Genomic DNA, 23,293 nt, shown 5'->3' on the forward strand with positions numbered 1-23,293 from the left:
AAAATGTTTAAAAATTATTTATTATTGTTGGAGGATAATGCAAGAAAATTTGGACATCTCAGAAATACGATTGACTGTTTTGCAAAATCTAATTTAATTAATACTGACTGGTGATTATTTTTTAACGTTTATTGGGCTTCATAAGAATGACTGGAGTGAAAGGCTAAAATAAAAACGAATTATCCTATATTAATTTTTCCTGTTTTGCAATAGACATGAGGCAACGATCGGATAAGTTTTATCGAAAAATTCTCTCCATGTATCACGAAAATATACTCCCGAATCTTTTGAAAAACGGTATATAATAGTAAACCTCATGAGCGCGGATCTCTCTCCGTGGCCCCTCGGTAAACGGTCGATACAGGAGGGTAGTAACAAAAGCCCTCTCGGTGTATAACGAAGTGAGGGAAGAGTGACGGCTCCTCGAGAAAAATGAAATAAGCGGATGGTGGAAGAGGGGGAGAAGTGAACGAGGAGAAGACTGGCACACAATTCAAGCCAAAGCCCCCGCCGTCAGTCGTTTTTATTAATTTCTCTCAGAAACAATTAGTTGGTCTATTCGTCAGAGACGCTTTTCATTAAATTTTCCCCCTATACATATATAGGCTCTCGACGTTGGACCACCACTGGGCGACCTCTTGACTCTTCCACACCTGTGCAGACACACGTAATTCAGATGATCATATATCTGACAGATTGAAGAATTGGAATTTCCAATGAATTGTCGAATGTACGGAAATTACCAGTCGTCTCGATTTGAATTACCGACTGACTGGTTTTCTCATCGTCAGTACCTTCATTCGTCTCTATGGGGCTTTTAAATGGCGTATAAAAGTCGATTTGGAATGGCTTTGATCTCCACCGAGCCCCGTGTGATAAATTTCTTGAGTACACCCGAGGCAGGATTTGCCAGATTCATTCCCTTCAGCCTTCATCCACCGCAATTCTCTCATCCCTTTCTCAATTGAGTGCAGAATATTTTGTACATCTCGCTTCAGTCCTTCAGAGTAATGACAAACTTTATATCTCAGCTCTTTTACGTGGGATTAAAACATTGAGGAAAACCAAGTGGAAATGCCAGTTTAATGGAATTGGTTTTCGGGGTGTTCCATTGTTGGTTTTTTTTACATTAGAGGTTACCTTCTTAGGGCACAGCTTAACAAATATGTGAGATGTGCACACACTTTACAACATTCGGAGAAACTTAAAAACGTGGGAGTAAATGAGAAATTTTTGGTGACTTTCTGACGAACAGTTCTCTCGACATTTTAATTAGTTTTTCTGCGATTCAGGTAAATTTTCATTTTATTCAGACCGTTTTTTGGTCTATGGAATGAATATAGCGAAGTTGTGAACTGCTCAGTCTTCAATTTTTGTTATGCAGTGAGACTAATTCAATGATGCGGTGTTCCACGGAAAGGAAAATTTGGTAATTTTTAGTGTCACTCCGATAAAAATTACTCTGTTGTCTCAGAATCTCGGCGTAAACTGCTGGCCTGAGAAAAATTACTGTACTTCTTGGTAAAATTTCTTTATCAGCTTCGGAAAACTTCTATATTGACCGCGTAAAAATTTAAAGTCTGATGCAGCATTTTTCATTACGAAGTCCAACGTCGGCAATAATCGGTTATATTCGGAGCTCATCGTTAACCAATTACAATGAGTTACGGAAAAATTGCTGCACAGTAAAAAATGCAGAAAGGCCCAATAAAATAAACTGCTCTAGACAGGAATGTTTGAAAGATTTTTATTAATTTTTCATTTAAACTCAAATAAAAAATGGTAGACCTTCAAATTTTATAGTGGTGTTTAGTAAATTTTACGCAGGCACATATTATTAATTACAAAATTCATTACAAAATTGACGGTATTGACAGGAATTCCTATGTGTGAATAAAACACATTCCATTGCACCTCAATTCTAGTACCCGGCAAAGTAATTTTTCACTTTTCCCTCCTCGTATATTTCTCCACCCACCACTAAACCTAAAAACCTCCTTACATACCCTCCGGCATTTTCCCATTCCCCTTCACCCCCTGATTTTCAACCAGTGCATCCCCCTTAACCTCTCCCAAGGTCGATATCAATTGAATCCTCCCAGATTTCTCAATTCAAACAGATCAATTGACATTAAATGCAGACCTACCCTGCAACCGTATTTCCAAAATCATGAATATCCCAACGATAACAAAATCACCAGCGAATGTGTATACATTGACGCACATTTCAGAATTGGTTTGATTCATTAGCAAGGAAAGCGGGAATCCAATGTGTCATCATTATCCATCGAATTACATGCAAACATCGATACAACGAGATTGGACATTGCCGAGTATCATCCGGCTGTCCTTCCCCATACATAGTACCTCATAGTTGTGCCAAACCGGCTGCTCCACCCTCCTACTCTCATCCTCATCCCTCATCATCCGATAGAGCTTCCGATAATTTCTCTTGCATTGATTATTCACTTGTGCAAAATACTCAGCTTCATTTCATCAATAGGTAAATTGATTTTTTTTTTCACTCAACTGTGACACTGGTGAAGGCAACGGGGTTGGATTAAATGTTATAGGGTGTCTGGAGTGGATATGGCAGTTGGCCGGGGCGAGGGGGGGGGGGGGAAGTAGGTAAAGACGAGTGGGTAAGCCGAAACAAAGGAGAACAAAGGATTGTCTACCGGAAATAATGAAAGGGTGTTTATCCAGAATTAGGCTGAAATTCCCTGCAGCTCCTCTACCTGTCTACGAACATTTTACGCTTCTCTCTTCTTCCGGTTGTCTCCTGATACCTCTCCTCCTTCCCATCCCCCCCACCTCCCTGTGCTGGCAGTTCCCTGTTGCCATATAGCACAGGCGTTCCACGTTCATTCAGACAAATTAGCCCGGCGGCGTGGCTTTGTACTTTTTTTTTCATGCCTTTTCATGAATTCAAAGGCGTTTTTACTTTCCCCGCTCGGATTTCTGTTGGCATAGCTCTTCAACACTTCATTTCGGAAGCAGATACGGAGCCTCAGCGAAATACTAAATATGAAGATTTTTTTTTTTATTTTTACAGGGGAGGTAGTGGGAAAAAGTTGTTTGAGTGGTGGATTGTGAAAGTTTATTTCAGAGATTTTTTTTTATGATTTTAATAGGTTTAGGGGTGAATCTTTGGGATGTGGTAATTGCAGGGAGATGAGAAGGTTTTGATGCGCAGAATCGTGCGGTGAGGAATGTTGATGTCGGTGATGTGATGAATTACAGGTGACAGCGCAGGAGAACAGATTTTTTATGGAGTGAAAGCTTTTGAGAATTATGGGAGACACAGGTCGCTGAGGCATTATGGAATCAGCCGGGAATTTGAGTGGTTGAAATAGAAATAGAGAAACGGTGAGTGATGATTTACTTTTAGAGAAGAGGGAGAAAAATTTTATAAAAAAATTTGTGTCTGTGGAGATTTATTTAGTTGAGTATTCTGAGAGCGGTAGAATCGTGGGCTGTTGTTCGGTGTCTTTGGTGACAGCCGACGATATATTCAAATTTTGTAGATAAGATGAGTAGACTCTCCGCAGTCCTCGTTAAATGATAAAATCGAGGCTAAACTCATATTCTGACGGATTGATCGGCTCTCTTCCATCGTAAATTCCCGAGCGATCCATTAATCTCGTGAATTAAAAGAAAATTAATTATTGTTGGTTTTCACCTCACCAGCTGGTAGACTAAGTGATAAACGAGGCGCATAGAACGCAAGTATAAATTCTCAACCCTGATGTTTTCTCCTTATTTCCATGTATTTTATCCGCTATCTCTGCAGAGTATCCATTTTTTTTTCTGTAATTCTTGGATTACCAATTGCATATGAAAACAGGAAGAGCTAGAGTACATTATTATATTATTTTTCTCTTTGGATAAGAACTTGGCTCGACCCTTGGAAATATACTCCCTCATTTCTTATGCAGAATATATTTTAGACGATCGTTTGTTCATTCGTCTGTGTGTTCACGAAAAGAAAATGCGCCAACTTCTAACCCCCACTTGGGAGAGTTGAATCCCCTTGGCCAAAAAATTTCGAGTGATTTGCAGGACTCGATCTGCATTTTAATTACACCCGAGAAAATTTCAAACTCAGCGGTGAAATCAAATTATTATTGGTGCGAGGGGATTGAGTTGATTCAGGTGTGCGCAGTAGGAATTTCAATTCTCCTAATAATCCAGCGAGTTGAAAGGTATCTTTTATTTTTATACCAAGAGGCGAAATGATGTACGCTTCTCTACTAATGATCGATGATTGTTTTCCATCGTTGGTGGAATTTAAAATGAAGAGTGGATGGAGAACCCCTTTTGCTTCTTCAGCTTTTCTCCTGTGGCCGACGCCGGAAAACCCAGCGAGAAAAGGGAGACTTTTTGACGTCTAAAGAGGGTTAAGCGTAGCACTCACCCACCACTGACGAGTCTTTTCTCGTCTCTGATTAATTGATGTTTTTATTGCATGTTGAGTTTGATTGCACGACTTCGATTTAAATTTTATTCGAACAAGACGGTGATTTTTTTTCTCATCGAAAGTTAAATAAGAATGACTCCTTGGGGGTGGGAACATCGGGGATTTGCACTGAGCGAGTGGAAGTCGATATTATTGTAGGTAGAAGACGAAAGGGTGAATGACCGAACTATTTTAGATATGGTGGATTATTGATTGAAAATGTCGCCATAAATGAGAGATAATTATGCAATTGGAAGTGTCATTCGGAAAATTGAAGATTTTTTATTAACTAAATTACAATTTTGAGAGTTTGTGCAAAATGTGCGGTAATAGACTGACAAATGATAAAATTTTCTTACTTAATTTTAATTCTACTATATTTTACGGGACTTCTTATATCATATTTTTCTCGTTGTGCGTTAAATATCAAAATAATTCAAGGTGTCATTAGTCGGTGAGCAGAAGTGCGATTGCCTCATCTTCTCCTTTCCTCTATTGTTAATTTGGTCCCACGTTTCTTTGCAATAAAAAAAATCTCACGCGAGTGTAATGTGACGTACGAAAAAAGTCCTGTTCGTGTGTCATCCCCGTTACCCAAGTGTTGAGCGAGAATTAATTTCCTGGAACTTCAAAGCAACAATTTACTGGCTTACCGGGGGCATCTCATTTGAAAGACCGCGGAATATCGATTTTTGGCTCGACTCGACCACAAATAATCCCGCAGCATTCTCAACACAGAACCAACCACAACTACTCCGCCGTACTTCTAATATATTTTAATTTCTCGAGGTTTAAAAATCGATAATATCTGATATACTTTCTTTTTAATTTTTCGAAACGAATGAAAAGGAAGAATTTAACATTATAGTGACAGTGTAAATAAATCTTATCGAGAGATTTCAATACTTTAAATAATAATTTAAGAAGATTTAAAAATTTATATATTAGAGTTTTCTGTTTTTTTGTCATTTTTTCAGAGAAAAGGGGGAGGAAATTCAGTTTTCTTTGATTTTTCTTCGGAATCTTGAATCCTTCATGTTAAAATGATTGGGAATTTCATGCAATAAACACTTCTGGACTTCGTCGTGGAAAATTTGAAAAAAAATTTTCAAGTGGAACAATGTTGAAAGGAAGAAAATTAAAACAGTGAAGAAAAAGTTTGTTTTAGAACCGCATGTTCAACGTGTTCCTCAGTTAAGTTTACATTAATCGCGATCGAAGTATGCTCCATGAGGTTGAAAAAAAATTCTCATTAAACTATTGCAAGTTGACTGGGTCAATTATTTTCTTTTAGCCTTGGGCTGGGCGTAAATGAAAGATAAACATGGAGAGCACTGCAACGTGAGAAATAAAATTGCTTGGGGTAAAAGCCGCTTTTATCAGCATTACTGAATGTGAAAGAAGAAGAGAAATTGAGAAATTAAAAAACCATTGGGAACTTTCAATTAACTTTTCATAGCTGCGTTGTGAGTGGAATTTCGCTCGTTTGTGATTAATGAATCTATGATTAAGGATTTTTTTAACTCTCAGCTCGCTTTTCGTCAATATTTTCATGATTTTTAATTCCCCAGTTGCTGATTAAAATATAGCGAAGACTTTTAAAATGAATTAAACTAATTTAATGAACGTGCAAGTATCCTTTGCAATTTAGTGCAGATCATAAATTACGTAAAAAAAATTTAGAACAATCATGAAATTATCCAAAGAGCATCACTATTTGTCCCTAAAGCAGAATATTTTTTCCACCATTTATTATTCATAAATTAATAATTGAAAGTGTTCAAACATTTGGAAGCCTCATTTTCCAAGACACGAGATAAATTTCTAATAAAATGTTTGGCCTTTAGTAATTGGTAAAATTCTTCAAGTTAAAAAATCTTAGAAATTCTCCAATCCCAGATATCTGAATTAGAAACAGATCCCTAAAAAGATCAGTCACACGACAATAGAAATGACAATTTTTCCATCTCTTTATGATTTATCAATGAAATTAGAGATTTTCCAGAAAATAAATTTCTCCACATTTCCGCAGTAAAAACTTTCAACAATTTCATCGAACATTTTCACCCAACATCTGGCATAGTGCATCCCATTTTACCCCGTCCTTTTTCAGTTTAATCAAATCAGAGATGATCACTGGAGCACTTTAACATCGGTGCATTTCAGAGATAGTGGGAAAGCCGGTGTCTGGTTATAGTCATCATTGTGCACGTACGAGAGTGACGGGCGGCATAAATATTAATTGCACAAAATGACATGTAAATACCACGGGTGGATGAAGCCCTGAGTGCGGCGATGGCAGGGGTAGTCAGAGAGAGAGAGAGAGAGAGGGAGATGGAGGAAAGGGAGGGATGTGAATCCAGCGACAGCACGTGCATCCCAAATGGACCATTATTCCATCAGCCGTACCAGCCGGCAACTGTTCGGGTAACTCTCGGTCCAAGAGAACGCGCGAGAAATCCTGTCTCGTGTACTCCTCGGAGTATCTTGCCTCGTAGAATATTAATGCCCTGACAAAACATCTATATTCCGAAAATTCTCGGTCTTTACCAATGACCTTAGAACAATCGATCGTTGATTTCATTCTTCTGAGTGAATTCAATCGACCAAAGAGTGCACCAGTAAATTGTTAGGTTGATTGCATCAGAGGTGGACAAATAGCCGGTGGCTCATGGGCCACTGTCTGTTGGTTCACCGGGGGCATGACACACTTGGATTGGGCTGCAGTCCAAACCTAGTGTGGATGGCACTGGCATAACAATTTTCCCCGAGTTTTCATAATTGCGTTATGAGGATCAAGATTTTTCGAGATCGTGTGGGGGCCCTCGAATGTTTTTTTTTCATTTTCCTCGATACAAAAATTACGATTTTTTTAGGAGTGCATGGTCCTAGGTCTGTTGTTCCCGATAGTCCATGTTCACCTGAAAATAATACAATGATTAATATGTAATCAGAAAACTTTATTCTAGACTAGAGAAATTGTAGCGTCAAAAAAGGTTCTGTCAAAATTCTAATCCGAGTACTTGAAAAATTCGAAGTTCTCTGGAGTTCCCAAAATTTCTGGTAAAATTTCAGGAAAATTCTGGACGAAGTCCAGGAATTCCTGAGCTATTTCCAGAGTTGTTCGAGAAAAATTCCCGTGTCAGCCAATAAAATTTCCAGTTTCAGAATTTCTCGCCTCTTTTTGTGTGCCATCACCAGATTTTATAAAATAAATTTTCTTTCTCGTTGCAGTTGGAGAAATTTTATCATTTCAAATTTCCATCACATCAGCGAATAAATAGCAAGAGCCACAAAAACGTATGAGCAACATTATTGGCTAATGAAAATAGTTCCTGTAATGACGCCTCATGCTATCCCATTGTACCCCGTTCTCCCGTAACCGTGAAACATTTGCAAGATTATTCTTTTCGAAACTCACCTCCTGCAACTTCTATTCCTGCATTCACCGAGTTGGATTACAATATCCGTGGCTTCTTTCTAATTAAAAATAAATCCCAACCAGGCGATATAACGAAGAAAGCGTAACCGTTAGCCAGTTAGTCCGTGCGATTGCATTAAAATAAATTATTTAAGTTGTAGCAATTTGGTGGGTCCCCGATGGCTAATATCCGGATAATGGAACGAAGCCTCGGTTGGAGAGGGGGCGCGGTGTCGAGTATGGTGGGCTCTTGTAGGGGTGAGGGAGGAGAAGAAGAATTTGAACGGCGAAGGAAAATGGCCAAAATGGGGGGAGAGACGAGGGACTTTGAGGGGTTGCACCAGGGGGGTAGAGACATTCAACGAGGAGAGAGAGTAATTGACGAGAAGAAATGGAATAATTGAAAGCTAAGAATCGCCACCTTGAGACTCAATTTACGGTTTAACACGAGGAAAATATAAGTGAATGGGAATTTTGAAGAGGGGGTGAGTTATTCTGAATTTGTTTCATGATTATTGAGGGAATTATTTCTTACTTTCGCGGTGTATTTACTGTTGAAATTATCTCGATTAATTTATAGTTAAATTGATGTTGTAGGGATTTTGTAATAGAAAATTGACAATTTTGAAATATAAAATCAATGGGGCTGTCAGCTTCGGGTCAATATTTGTGGGAAATATAATTCAAATTTAATCGGATTAATTTGAACCAATGTAAATCCGCTCCATTGAGGTAGAATGCTGACTGAATCTTTAATTAAATAATTTTCCAATAATTTGGCACTCAATCATCCAACTTTGATTGAATATCACGTCCAACAAGTTTTTATGTTTATGCCGCCTAAAATTGATTTATCGGGTTAGGAAAACTTCTATATCGGTCTTGTGAAAATTCAAAGTCTGATGCAGCATCTTTCATGACAAAGTCCAACATCGACAATAATCAACTACATTCGGTGCTCATCGTTAACCAATCATAATGAGTTACCGAAAAGAAGGCACAATAAAATAATCTGTCGATTTTCCATTTGACTTCAAATAAAAAATGATAGAGCTCCAAATTTTATAGTGCTGTTATGTAAATTTCACGAAGCCACATATTAGTAATTACAAAATTTATTTAAAAATTGACGATATTCATAGGAATTTTTATGTGTGAGTAAAACACATGACAGAATTCTAGAATGTTGCACCTCGTCTCTAGTACCCGGTACAGTAATTTTTCACACACTTGGAGATAACTCCATGTCGACTGAGAAAAAAAAGAGTAGATGATGGGAAAAATCGAAAAATTGAACAATTGTATTAGAAATGGCATAGTTATAATAATTCAAACGTGTGAATGTTATTTTATACCCTCGAAAGGTACAACTACTTCGGCTCATTTCCTTAGAGGAACCAACTGAAAAGACTAAAGGTTCACAACACCCTCGACCTGATGCCCCACATTAACAATGGTCCCACTCATGCATCTCTGTTTAGACCCAAGAAAACAGAGCATACACATCATACCCCAAACTTCTCAGAATTTTCGTCCATAAAAATGTTTTCCAATCTCCAGTGGTAACACAAGAAGAAAAGAAATGCAAATCATACAAAGATTTATTTAATCCAACTGTAAATTAATTTTTAATAAACAGTTTGAAATGTAAACTCTAATAAATTGAATACTAAGAATGACCAGTTCGATGCCCAATTTATTTTATTTCCCAATGAAATAAAAACCAACCGGTGTCTGACGAAATTAAAAATTTTTCCCTCCACGGATTAATCTCTGAAAAATATTCACACGTGTTTTGCAATCTCAGAGTCTCGTTAGACCTTGACTCAATTCTCATTCCAGACGTCTCTCGATGCTGGCAATTTCGAGCCATTAAGGGGTTACATGGGTTTCACGGTTTCAAAAAATCGATTTTTTTTTTTTTGTCTAATTAAATTCTATAACATCTCTAGAATATTGTCCTAAATTTTCAAATTGATCCGAGTAATAGTTTCGGAGATACAGCCCTGAAAAGACGGACGCTCCAGGTCAGGTAATTCAAAGTGTCTAGAGCCGTTTAAAGTGTCTAGAGCCGTTTAAAGTGTCTAGAGCCCAGATAAGCCAGAGTTCGTCATCGACAGGAGCAAAAGGATGCCCTGGACATTGCAGCTGCAGCAGGTTCTCTACTTTATGGCCCAGGAATCGACGATTCAATGTAAGTTGAAAAAAAAAATTTTTTCCCCACTCTTATTGTCTCCAAAACTTTGAACGCGTTTTTCTCAAAACTATGTTTTCAAAGTCGGTTGTCAAGATTTCTCGCGAACTACTCAACCGATCTTAATGAAATTTTACACAAGTCTTCGAGATATTATTTACAAGGTCTTGAACGAAGGATTTTTTTTTTTTTTAATTACAACTATTTAAAAATTGAAAAATTTCGAGAAATTTTCATCAAAATTTGCATTTTTTTATAAAAATGTCTGCCAAAAATCGAATTTTCATTTTTTTTTTTTTTCCTTCGTCCAATACCTAGTTTATTGTCTTTACTAAAACACGAATTTTTTCCGTTCATTTCAGATAATCCTGAAAGAAGTTCTGCTGACAACGCGGAGGCACCTTTTTTCCGAGGGACTGCCGGAAATGGCGTCGTAATGGCCGCCATCTTGATATTTTTTTTTGAAAATTTCACAAAATGTTTATTAAATATGTATCTTTTAAATCATAAAAAGTTTCATCTAAATATTTCATTTTTTACATGCAAAAAAAATTATTGAAAAAAGGCCGTTTTTTGCCCGACGAAACCCATGTAACCCCTTAAGCACTCGCATCTCCTTGCTGCTATCTTTCCACTGGTTGTCTTCGTGCGAGAGAGAAAATGGGGCGGCGCGTAAGCCAAGCGTAACGTGGCTGCTCTTACTCGGGTACCTTCTACTTTCAACTAACATTGGCTCCACACGGACACATCCACCCGTGGGGGCCAATGGTGTGGAGTAACACTTTAAAGCCCGCACGAGACCGAGTACGATGGCACAAGCAACACCAACATCCCAATGCCAGGCTACCTGGCATTCAGAATTATTTCGTATAATTATATTCGTTCGGCAACGACACTCCTGGGGCACGAAATTGAAATTGAGCTTCCCTGGACGAATATCTGGATTGCTCAGACGGTAAAATACAACGACCTATGTATTTTTTCGAGACGCAGTTTGAATGTTAATTCTCGGTGGACGTGGAAAAATTTCAGTCAAGAATTTTTCTGTTATTATTGCGGTTACTGAGGATAAAAACGCATGTCCCTGAAGCGAGATCAGTGGTCTCTACAATAAGAGAAATTTATTACACAAAATCCGGTCCAAGCACTGGAAAAATTTGCTATCTGTTGGATTTTTCATGAAATAAATAAATAGAATGCAAAAATCAATCTCATTCTCTTCTGAGTGTTTATACTTTAAATTGAAAAAATATTTTTATGGACTGGAATTCTGAGAAGTGTGAGGTATGGTATTTAGGTTTGATTTGAAGTATGCAGAGAAAGTGGAATGAATAGGACTCTTTGAGAGCATGTGACTAAAAGGTGTAGGGTGTTGTTTCCCTTTTGTAAATCTAGTTAGTTCCTCTAAGGAATCGGTACAGAGCGGATGTATCTTCCCAGCACGGTTATTTGAGATACGTAATAAAGTAGAGAAATAGTTTCAATTATTTCCAGAATTATTATTTCAAATAACCCATTTCCAATAGTATCCACCGGTTTTGTGAAATTCTTATGGTGTCAAGTTATTACTGCATAATTTCTCGCGATTTTTGATAACATTATTCGGAACTTCTGTCAATTTTTGACGATATTGTAGAGAGAAATCTCAGTCTTCGGTTAAATTTAATTTATAATTTATTTTTCGTGTTGAGCCTGAAATTTTTATTGGACAAATTTCCTCCTCGTGGAGGGACATCTCAAAATTTAGAAACGCAATTGACGATTGCCTAATTATCAATACATCTCTGGCTGCAGAGAGTAGAATTTTCAAATACTTAATTAAAATATTATTCAACAAGTCATAGTTTAAAAATTACTCAAGAATGTCGTAGTAATTACCCGGTGCATTGTGAATATATGTTATGCATTGAAGTGAGTTTAGTGGCCTCGGAGGGGTCGACGAGGGGATGAAGAGGGATATGAGAGGATCAGACAAAAGCCAAACGATACACGTTGAATTTTACCGTGTCGATCGCCAAGCGTTTGTGCAAAGCCCTGGCCTCCACTCTTCCTCTCGCTTTCTCTCTCACTCTCCTCTCTCTCTGTCGGCTTCCCCCGTTGATCAGCAGAAATTAGCATAGGCAATTTATGTCCTACCCCTATAAATAACATGTTTATCGTCGTAATTTATGCGTCCATAGTGGGTACATCGTTGTTGGGGGCCATTCGATTTTCACGCCCCACCCCTGGTTTTTCGAAAATTCGTCCAGGTGCATAACAGGGTTCGGTAACAGCTCCAGCATAATCATCCTTGAGCAAGAAAAATATAAGATTAGGCTGACTGATCCTCATTACAATTTGCTTTTGAGGAATTTTGTCCTTTTTGTTCTTTTTTGCAAAAAAATTATACGAAGGTCGTGGCAATTATTCATTTAGTGAACCATTTACAATCAATTGATCGGTACTTAATCAATTTTCTTGGATTAACAGAGTTAAATTCTCTTTGCAAGTTGAACTTTTTCTTGGATTTGAGGTGAAAACGCACTAGAACTTGAAAATTCAAATTCAATGATGAGATTATCTTTAACAAGGAACGCTAATTGTCCTTAATTTTCAAGATGAATTACTGGATTTTTTGTATGAAAACTGCTATAGCCAGTGCTCCACGAATATTGTATACTTTTTCTAGACAGTGTTACAAAAAAATCGTCGAAATTACAAAAAATTGACAAAAACTTTTGGATTTTTTAAAACCTAAAATTAATTAAAAGAACAAAGAAATTCCCGTCACAAGGCACAACGATATCGATACCCAGTGAGCCCAATCACAGTTTTATTTGATACTTGAAAAGAAACTTCAGTACATTTTGAAAATATTTCAATCAATTTCGCTATAAAATAAATTCAACAGACTTTAATGTCAATTTAGAAATGAACAATCGGAGGGAAATTATGTTTAACCGCCATGACTGGATTCTCGGATGCGTAGTACATCATCTACTAGTTAGGTCGCTCATTAAATAATGTAAATATGTAATCCACGCATATGAGCGCATATTTTGGTGTAGCCTGGACGCGTGCGCCATCTATACGCGTATGCCTCGTTATTCGGAGGCTCTCTGTCACGTACCAATAGGATAGGTTCGTACGATATGCACCCATTTGCATACATATAGGGTCATTATAAATATATACCCATAGAGTTCCTACGTCTCTCTCCCTCTCTCTCTCCCTCGCATGCTCAACTCCCATCGTCCAGGGCCATCAGAAGTAGCATCACAGAGCGCAACGTCTACCGGTATCCTTGGCGAAACTGTAGGGGATAGCTTCGCTTATCCTCTATTGCTTGGTTTTACCATTTGACTTCATGCTCACCCATAACCCCAACGATATTTTCATCTCGGGACCATTTTCACCGTTTTAAAAGTCGACAACCGGGATCATTTCGAATGTCTCGCTTTCTATTTGGTTTATTTGTCCTTCGTCGGTTTATTTTACGCTACATTCGCCTGGAGTTTGTGGAAACTGGAAATTGCCGGAGTCATCAAGATCTGGGGGGAGTTTATAGCTGAAGATGATGTCACGTATGAATAATTTATTTGTCATTATCAATAACACCGCTTGTGTCGCTCAATGGATTTTAAGGGAAACAATTTTGTGGTTTCATATCAGAAAGTGAAATTTCCGACTGCAAACCCGTTTATTTCTTGTGATCAATGGCTTATGTTTACTTTATCAATGTTGATTTTTCTTTACTATTATTCTCCCTCCGGGGTGCCACTATTGCATGTCAATCCTCCACTCATTTTTTAGATTAAAACTGCTAATTATGCATTGAGGAATTAATTAAAGGGTATAAAAAATTACCACCTGAAAATAAATGTAATGTTTCCTGCCTCATGAAATATCTCAAACTTTTCTCCATGAATAATTTATTCATCATCATAAATAATATCAACCTAGTCATTAATAGGACTTTCAATGCACATTTTTTTGCTAACAGAAGCAAATTTTTATACTTTCGTTTCACCACTGAATTTCAACGAATTCTACCTACTATTTTTCTGCTAATTAATTTCGTATTGATATAATGAAAATAAAGGGGAAAAAGCTGGATATTTGCATAAGATATATCCCACACCCCCTAGGATATTTCTCCTAGAATATGCTGAGTTATCGCTCAAAAAAATGGAAACTGATTGAATCCTGCAAATGTAGAAAGAATTTTTCGCTGTAAAATAATTTATCTCGAATTATTTATTGTTCTTCATCATTAGCACACACTCACTCTATCAGTCCTTTATTTCCAATTTTCATTGCCTATCAATCGGTCAAAAATTTCTGGGATTAACACTGCAACCCCTGCATTAAGAAATTAATGAGAAAGTATGATAAATTACTGCCTGAAAATAAATGTAATTTTTCCGGTTCTATGAAATACAACTCAAACTTGGTCGCATGAATAATTTATTTATCATAATAAATAACACCTGTCCACTCATTCAGCGAAATTTCAATGCACCTTTTTTCCCCCTAACGAAGGCAAGTTTCCACACTCCCCCACCCCTTCTCATTCCCCTAGATTCCAAAGAATTCTCCTATTTTCCTTCCAATTCATTTTGTATTAATGCAACGAGGGTGAAAGGAAAAAAAACATGTACATTTGCTTGAGGTATGTTATATCCATCTGCGTTTCATTACTCCGAGCTTTTTTTTTCCGCGAAAAATGCTAATGGGCGTTCGTGGTAAGCGTGCGTATACCACGTGGAATACATTATACCGTCTCTCGTTCGTCAGTCATTAGCTTGGGAAAACACTACATAGGTATGTAAATGTATTTTCAAGCGTATACATACGACTTGGAACGTTTGTAAATGTATTAACATATACGGAAAGGTGTTGAAGTGCAGACTAGAGGTAATTTGTTGTATATATATACATAGATCTGAAGAGAATTCAGTGTGAGTTATATACTCAGTGTGTTATAGAGGGTCGAAGGGGGATGAGAAGTGAGGTATGAATCCGATGAAAGACCATCGGCGATTCAATTATCGAGGCCGCCCCCGTAGTTTTCATCGTTCATCGAACACTCTCCCTCGCCCCCAGCGGGTAGAAAAGGAGGGGGGGGGGGGAGAGGGGCGGAGGCCAGAGACCGCGAGAAATTTTTAATTAACACCCGTGAAACGACGTGTTCGTTGGCCGTTATACAAGGGTGGTCGAGTGAGCTACACACACGACTAAAATCCATGCTCTCTCCTCCTCTCCCCCACCCCTCTCCATAATTCCAATGTTAGGTGGATTGTTGGGCTTGCCGAGACACGAATAATTTCATTGCCCAGATTTTTCCAACGAAAAATATCTCGCATTCCACGAGTCTTTGTCGTGGTATACGTTTCTACAGCTTGAGTGAACGCGACCGGTAAAAAAAAACATATCCACCGCCCGCGGTATATTCTGCACCGAAGCGACGGCTGGTATATCTGTACAAGTCTCCGTTTCACAAAAAAAAAAGGGGGCAGAATAATATGTAACAAAAATCGTGGTAAAAAAGTGGGTAAAGCGCCTGCGCTCGGCTCTCGTTGTTCAGGCCAAGAGCAGGAGAAAACTGGATTGTCGTCTCGTGGATTCAGGCACTGAGGAAATTCCTCGAGAGACTCGTATCGTCGGTGGAATGTCGAGCAGGCCTGCCATCCAACGTCGCCCGATACAAACCGTTGGCAGTTCTTCCACTACCCCTGTACTACTCTTCACAACTCCCCCTACCACCCCCACTGCAATCCATCTCCCTCGTCTCTCTGTGCCTAGAAACTAACCCCTCTCACATCCTCATTGCATCGTACCCCCTTGCCCCAACACACCGGCTCATCCCCACTTCGTCGACGAGTCGGTCCACCCCCTCTGCACCTACCCCTATTACAGGCCACCACCACCACTACCACTGGAATACCACCACCTACCCCACTATCACTACCACTCATCCATTTCACTAATACAAGTACTGGTGCGATACAGTGCGATACAGACGGGGGTAGCGGAAGGGGGTCTCCATGTCTTCACGCTGTAGCCGGCGCCGCGCTGCTGGCTGCACAGATATCCCACGCTGGTCCATAACCACTAGACGCCTAGGCTTCTAGTCACCGTGGCCCGTCTCCGCTCGTTAACCTCTCTGTTTTTCGCCGCCCTTGAGACCCCGTTACGAATATTATCGATCAGTATTGTTAACCGATTAATTTTTGGCGATTCTCCACTGGCTCTCTGTACACCCCGCGAGCGTTTACCAAAATCTCCGTGTGAAGAAGAACAACGAGAACCAAAAATTGTCTGATCCAAGTGCCCGAGAAACAGCCATTGACACATGGCGAGTTGAGCACACCAATCACAAAACTATAAATAGAGTTGTAGGAGAAAAAAAAAGTTGGAAGCAGTCCCAGTTCTCGCGAGGATACACAACACCGGAGTACAAACAGCGAAAAAAAAAAGTCATTCGTGAAAGGATAGAAATACAGTGGTAAAACAGGTATAAGCGCATCCGACGGATGACGTATGCACCATCAGAACTGGAGCCAAGTGTACAGCATATCGAGTAAAGTGAATAATTCTCTGTGATATATCCACCAGATAAACCTAGACAACAGTATAAAAAAAAATAAGCGCAAAGTTGTTGAATATAAATCGACGTTAGAGAGCCGGGAGGATCACACCACATGTTGAATAAAGTGTGTATATGTTTGGGTACAAACACGTCAGTTTAATAAACAGTTTGTAGTGCACTGTTCAGCTCGAGTTCTAGATAAGCAAAAAAAAAAAAGTCTGTAAAACGAGACAAGTACCTCGAAAACTCACCACGTGAAGCTGGCCTTTGGATCCAGAAAGTTGTGATAGCGGACAAATGCTTCGGGTAGTTGCCGACTGAAGCCCTTTTCCCCTCCCGTGATAAAAAAAAAAATATATATAAAAAATCAGCCCGACGGTTTATTCGTCCAACGGGTTTCCCGCGCGCAGAGCGCGACGACCAACGTATAAAGCGGTCCCAGTGAGACGAGTTGAGCCGAGCCGCCTTCCGCCGCCGCAGTAACCCCTACACACAACAACCCAACGAGGCATCCCCCACTCTGAATCGCACAACAGCCAGAGCGGAAGTGCTAGTCAGTCGGCGAGCGACCTTCCGACATCACGGGTTAGCTTTTACCACATAGATATATATATACATATACATATATTTGTATATATACATATACAACGGCCCAAACGTATTAACATCAACTGGCCGCACAGGAGCATTTACCGGCGGGGGAGAGTACCCTTGCCACTGCTTCAGCATTATCATCATCATCATAATCATTGTTATCCACTCACGACTGTTATTACACTCCTGACGTCCAACGCCACCAGTCTCCCCACCCCTCATCACTCAATCCAACGGTTTCATTGGCTGACAGTGTCCCATCCCCCTCAAGTCTTCGGCATTTACTTTGTTCTAAATTTCTCACATTGAGATTTAGAACTGCCAGAGCTGAATTGACAGAAATAATTACTGAAAGTAATTCATGATATCGCGATCGGTGGAGTAACGGTGGAATAATTGACACATTCAATCGGTGAAGTAACGGAGTTTTTGTGAAATAATTACCGGATTTTGTCTTCAAGTTTTGTTCACCAGAGTATACAGGAGTTAAACTTGAAAAGTTGAACGTAAATATACGAAGTGATTGACCGTGGAATATCGGGGCAAACAAGTGGTAGCTGAAACGTCAACTCAGACGCGATTGAACACGGCATCTCCTGTGCATACTTGTTGAGCATACCGACGATTCCGACGCTCCTCTCACCATTACTTATTCCCAGGCGTTCGAGAATCGTCAGAAAGGGGGAGGAGAAAAAACAAACGATAGAGCCAATAAGTGAGTTAAAGGAGGATAGATAATAGTATTTGGGTATTTGGGATTCTCACAGATACACTCTCTGTTATCTTGTGCTGTTGATCTCTTCTGGCTGTACTTCGTTAATAGTTAACCACGTGCGCGGTGAAAAAAAAAGTCAGTAGACTGGGAGTTAAGCTGCCGTTGGCTTGCGAATACACTTGGCCGTTAATAATTGACTGTCAGTGGTAACTGGGAAACATCATCTGGGTGCATTAACTCCGTGAAATTTATAATTTACAAAGTTGGCGGTATATTTAATCGACAGTGACAGTATAAAAGAGTGTTATTTACACATCAGAGTTGATATAGGAAGAAGATTAATAAAGTTGTGTGAGTATAATATATCAAAATCACGTCAACAGTTGTGCGTAGAATTGAAAAGAAATCTGAAGTACTCAAGGTGATACATCATCAGATTGGAGTGAGTGGTTGCAGTGGCATTGGTAACGATCAAGTAAGGGGAACAAGTAGTGAAAGATATCACTGGTCGGGCCAGTGGTGTAACAATTGTACGAGAAGACGGGATATTAGTGAGGCCTCGGCGTCAAGCGCCTTGGCTCGTAGTACATCGGGCCCCGGGGCTGCGCTGGTGGGTTGCCTTGTTGGTGTCTACCCGTGCTCCTCATCCACGGGACCCAGGGGCCCCCCTATATCCCATCATTTAATTCAAACTATACCTAATCAGAATCAGGGCTGTCGTGCCTGTTGCTGTACCCATAGCAACCAACCAGCACCGGTTCAACTCACTAGCCAACGAGCCGGTCTATCTCTGAGGGTTGCGAGGGTGGCGACCACCACCTCCGTCCGCGCCGCCCCCTACGCCCATCCCCAGCATCAAGGCCTAGGACAGGAGTGCAGGTAAATCCTCTGGCCATGAGCATTTAGAGAAAATAAATAAACAAATTAATAAGTCACAATTAATAAAAGAAAATTCTGTTGATCCACTGACCCTCATCCTCACCCTTAGCGCTATGATTGTTTGTAGGAAGTAACATTCAGTTGTTGTAATAATTTTTCTCCCCTTCCACTTTGTTAAAAAATTTTTTTTGTCATTTTGCATTTTGAGTTGAAGCCAGTAGTGAATTTTGTGTGGGATTTATTGGAAAAAAATTGCAAACAAAAGAGAAAAAAAATCCCAAAAAAAGGTGTAGGGAGGAGACGAGCGCTGTGGGTGGAGGTGGTGCGCACATTCTCGGTAGCCCGATGCTGTTCGTCCCATTTACGGTGCCCACCTTCCCCGCAACACATCAGACTACCCATCCTGTGCATCAGACGCATCATCAACAATTGGGTACACCAGTGGCGAATCCAGTGCAACATCAAGCATCCCAAATCAATCAATTGAATCAACTGAATCATTCAGGACATCAGGGAATTGGTACAGGTACGACCAATCCAGTGACTGTACACAGTGCCAATTGTTCACCACAACAGCAGCAGCATACGAGCCAGTCACAGTCACAGCCACAGTTACAATCACAGCAAACTCAGCAACAGGCAACAACACCAAATAAGGTAATAACAGGATAATTCTATTCACTAAAGTTATGAATTGGATAATTACACATTTATGAAACAATTTGGAAATTTCGCTGCGATAAACTTTGTTCGTTCGTCCGTTATTCATCGAAAAAGTGCCATTTTAATTATCAAAATGTAGTAAATTAACGTGATCAAAATGGTATTAGGGGAGGGCATTAGGTTGTTCGTACTTTAATGGAAAAAGACTTTACGAGCTGTTTCTTACAAAACTTTATTAATTAAAGGGAAACTGGCTTTTGTTACTCTACTCGGAGGGAAATGCTTCTTTAACACGGCAACTAGAGCCAATCAATTATCGCCATGGAGGACAGAGTCTTCGTGGGGTGAAAATACTTTTCGTATTTTGGAAAAATTTTCCATAAATGGATTAGCAATGGGTGACGTCCGACTTTCGGTACATATTAACAGATTGTGAATGACGTAATCGTGAACAAAAAGGAGAAAAAAGTATTATATGAAAACGATCAACAAAATCAATTATAAAAAATTAATTTCTCAATAATAATAACGTAAAATGCCTTCAGCCGGTCTGTGGTGGAAAAACAGTACATAAACTAACACTCCTTTACGTTTTTCTTAATTATCAATAACAAAATGGCCAGTTTTGGAAGCCTCTCTCCAACTTGATCCTCAATATTTCCACTCGGAACTCACCAAATTTTGGCCATGACCAGAGTCGGAAATTTTCCAGGATTCAGGTTCATTAGCAAATATTAATTAATGCACATAAATTACGGAAGTCTCGTACGAAGGCCATGAATTGACATTAATACAGATGAAATAGTAAACATAAAAGAAAGTGAAAGGTATCAGTCTGTCCTTGGGAGCATGAACCAGATGGCAAGGCGGAGTCAGGGGTCTATGGTTGCGCGGGAAAAGGTAGAAAAGATCAAAGGACGGGAGATGATTTCATTACGACACGCCACTCGTCTTCTCCGTTGAAATATCAAAAGAGTATAGGAAAGTGAGGGTCCCTTGCTTCCCTGTATTTGTCGTTTTGGTGAAAGTATAACGTCCTTCGTACAATACCTTCCAACTCCCACCGGGTTTCTTACATCGTAAAGACTCGAACTAAATGAAAAGTACGTTGTAGAGAAGTTTTAATCATATTACGCGGGTACAATAGACATTCTCAATGATCAGACATTTTCCGTGAAGAGTACGTGCCAATTGAATTAACCCTTGACAGTTTCACGAGAAAAATTCAATAAGAAATGAGACACTACAGGTGAGATAAACTGAAACATAGACAACCTGTCTCCGTTGACTCTTTCCTACCGTCTCGTGATTCACGATAGCACGTAGGATGTATTATCAATTCAACCTGCTACATCTCCGTCCCAGCGATAAGATGAATTATCCATCGAATGCCATAAACAACCTCTTTTTCCTTCTCACTGGAGACGTACGTGGCACTCTCATTTCTAAGTGTACTGGCAAGAAGATGGTACCCTTGGTATGGCTATGGAGCTGCACTGCCACAACAAAATTGAAATTTCATGGACAGTCTACCAGTAATTTTCCGGATAGAGATATTTAATATGATTTAGGAGGAAATATAAGATTCAAATTTTATTAAAATTTAATAAAACCAGAATTTCGTGAATACTTTTGCTGAACCCATGAATATTCATTGTTGGGTTCATTGGAAATTTAAGGATATGTTTATTGGAATTAAACGGAATTTTACAATCTCCAGTGATTTTTCAAATCGGAAATGACCCGGTGAATTTATAATTCCAGTTTCTAAATTGACTTCATCAAAATTTGTGAGACATGTCAATTTATTATGTTGGAATTTATATTGGAAACGCACTTAATTCAATTTATCTAATTTCATACCAAAAATTAGAGTATCTGAGAATTGGAACTATTTAATCATTCATTCATTACCATCACGTGATGAAACAATGACAATAATTCTGATTTGAATTAAAAATTCCGTATAAAAGTGAATTTCAACGGCCGTGAATATTCTACATCTCATTCACATTTATTCCATATAATGTCATTATGAACTTCGTGGTTGTTTCATAATTTCCTACTCACTAGTATTCGCATTGACCTAGTCGAATTCTCCTGAGCCCACCCCACTCTTCCCACCCCCAGTACATCGCCCTCAAAAGGTAAAGCGGTAGATTCTCACCGGAATTTCCCGAAATCGAAAAAAAAGACGAGAAATGTGAACAGACGCTCCTCACAAGTACAGGAACGCGAGACCGTAATTAAAATGAGATTTCCAGAAATGAAAGGGAGAAAAACAAACGTAACGTTGTCGGGGAGTAATGGATAGGACGCGCCTGGAGCAATCATAAAATTTTACAAACGAGCATCGTCGTACTGCCCTGTGAGAATCCAGCAGAGGGGGTGAGGGCAGGGGGGGTTACAACTGGTGAGTAAAAAAAATGACTGGGGGGGAAAAAAAAAATATGGAAAAGGAAAATAAGTACAAAATGAAAAATAAAAGTGCCTCGGGGTGATGGCGAGAGTGCCATTGCCTTCCATGTCCCCCGTGGGTCACCCTGTTGCAAAACAAACAAACAGCAGGTCATACACGTGGAGTAACAAATGTTGGACATTTACATTTAGTAGCAAGGGGCCGAAGCAGCATCCACTGCTACCTCTCTGTGGCTACTACTGCCATTTCCGTTTCTCTCTCGCTCTCTCTCTCTCTCTCGTTCCCACAAATTTCTCTCGCTTTCTCTCTGGGCCTTCGCTCTGACAACGAAGGCACAATCCACTCGTTCCTTTATATCCGCTCGTGGCTAACGGTTCTGTCCGACTGGGGATGGTACCTTTCTAGGTTCTTGCCTCGTAACCCCCTCACTCCTTCCCGGCTGCCCAGCCACGGTCCACGAGTCCATCTGCATCCCTTCGGGTTTCGATGGGGGTGGAACGAGGCACCGTGAACGTCTATTGTTGAAAATAATTTTTGCTGCATCGAGAAATTTTTTTATGGGTCTGAGGAACTTCGAGTTGAAATCCCTAGAGATGGAACGTGGAGAGAAATTTTAGATCAAAATTGTTATTTTGTTGTTCTATGAAAGGGGGTTCGGGGTTGAAGTTAGTTGATTTTCTGTTCTGACACTTGGTGAGCTTGTCAATAGGGAGAATTAATGTACTAATGGGTGATGGGCACATTTTGTTCTACGGTAGAGAAGTGGTATTTTAGGTTAGAGAATTGGGATCGTGATGAAGAAGGGAATTACTGTACCGGCGGAGTGAAAAATTCTGGAGTTTGCTTGTCATGGTAATTGGAGGGTGGCTTTAATAGTCTGATTTGTTTTATTGAATTGATTTAAAAATTCAATTGAAAGTTTTTGCAGTTTTTTCTATGTAATAATGAATTTCCGGGGACAAATTACTCGAAAGCCGATTAGTGTGATTGCCATTCCCCAAAATTTTTTGAGAACTTCACTGCAAAAGCAAATGTCATTAAAATATTTTTTACATTTAGCCGTAGATACGAGCTTTTGTGGGGTTTTCAATTATTATTATACTCTCGTAAAAAGATACTTACGAAATATGTATTAAATTCAGACATTCATTAGTTTGTGTGAATGTTAAAACCTTCCTTTAGGTCTCATCCAATTGAAAATATGTTTATCTCGTCCTTTCATACGATTTCCCACTAAAACTACGGACAAATGACTTGAATTTCTCTTAAAAAATTTCATCCACAAATGAATGAGAACTGCCTCAATTAGACGAACGTATTAAAAAAAACTCCGCTAATTCTCGTACCCGAACTCAGCGCAGATTGAATCCTGTCAAAA

General features: G+C 39.3%; 1 protein-coding gene and 1 long non-coding RNA gene across 3 annotated transcripts in view; one reads left to right on the forward strand and one right to left on the reverse strand.

Moving 5' to 3' along the window:
- Positions 1-1,623: 1,623 nt before the first annotated feature.
- Positions 1,624-17,100, reverse strand: LOC135164576 (uncharacterized). The gene is made up of 3 exons (XR_010299321.1): positions 16,897-17,100; positions 12,078-12,363; positions 1,624-7,380 (listed from the first exon to the last, which is right to left on the reverse strand). It is a non-coding gene; the product is annotated as an uncharacterized LOC135164576 (long non-coding RNA).
- LOC135164544 (uncharacterized protein) overlaps positions 17,077-23,293 on the forward strand; it is a 312,614-nt gene continuing 306,397 nt past the window's right edge. Inside the window, exons 1-2 of one of the 2 annotated variants that reach the window (XM_064125002.1) lie at positions 17,077-18,833; positions 19,121-19,490. In XM_064125002.1, the coding sequence (XP_063981072.1) occupies positions 19,179-19,490 (312 nt within the window). In that variant the 5' untranslated portion in view covers positions 17,077-18,833; positions 19,121-19,178. Of the gene's footprint in view, positions 19,491-23,293 lie in introns of both variants that reach the window. The other variant, XM_064125009.1, reaches the window with a different exon arrangement.

The sequence above is a fragment of the Diachasmimorpha longicaudata genome, chromosome 1 (genome assembly GCF_034640455.1).
Source record: "Diachasmimorpha longicaudata isolate KC_UGA_2023 chromosome 1, iyDiaLong2, whole genome shotgun sequence".
Taxonomy (NCBI): Eukaryota; Metazoa; Arthropoda; class Insecta; order Hymenoptera; family Braconidae; genus Diachasmimorpha; species Diachasmimorpha longicaudata.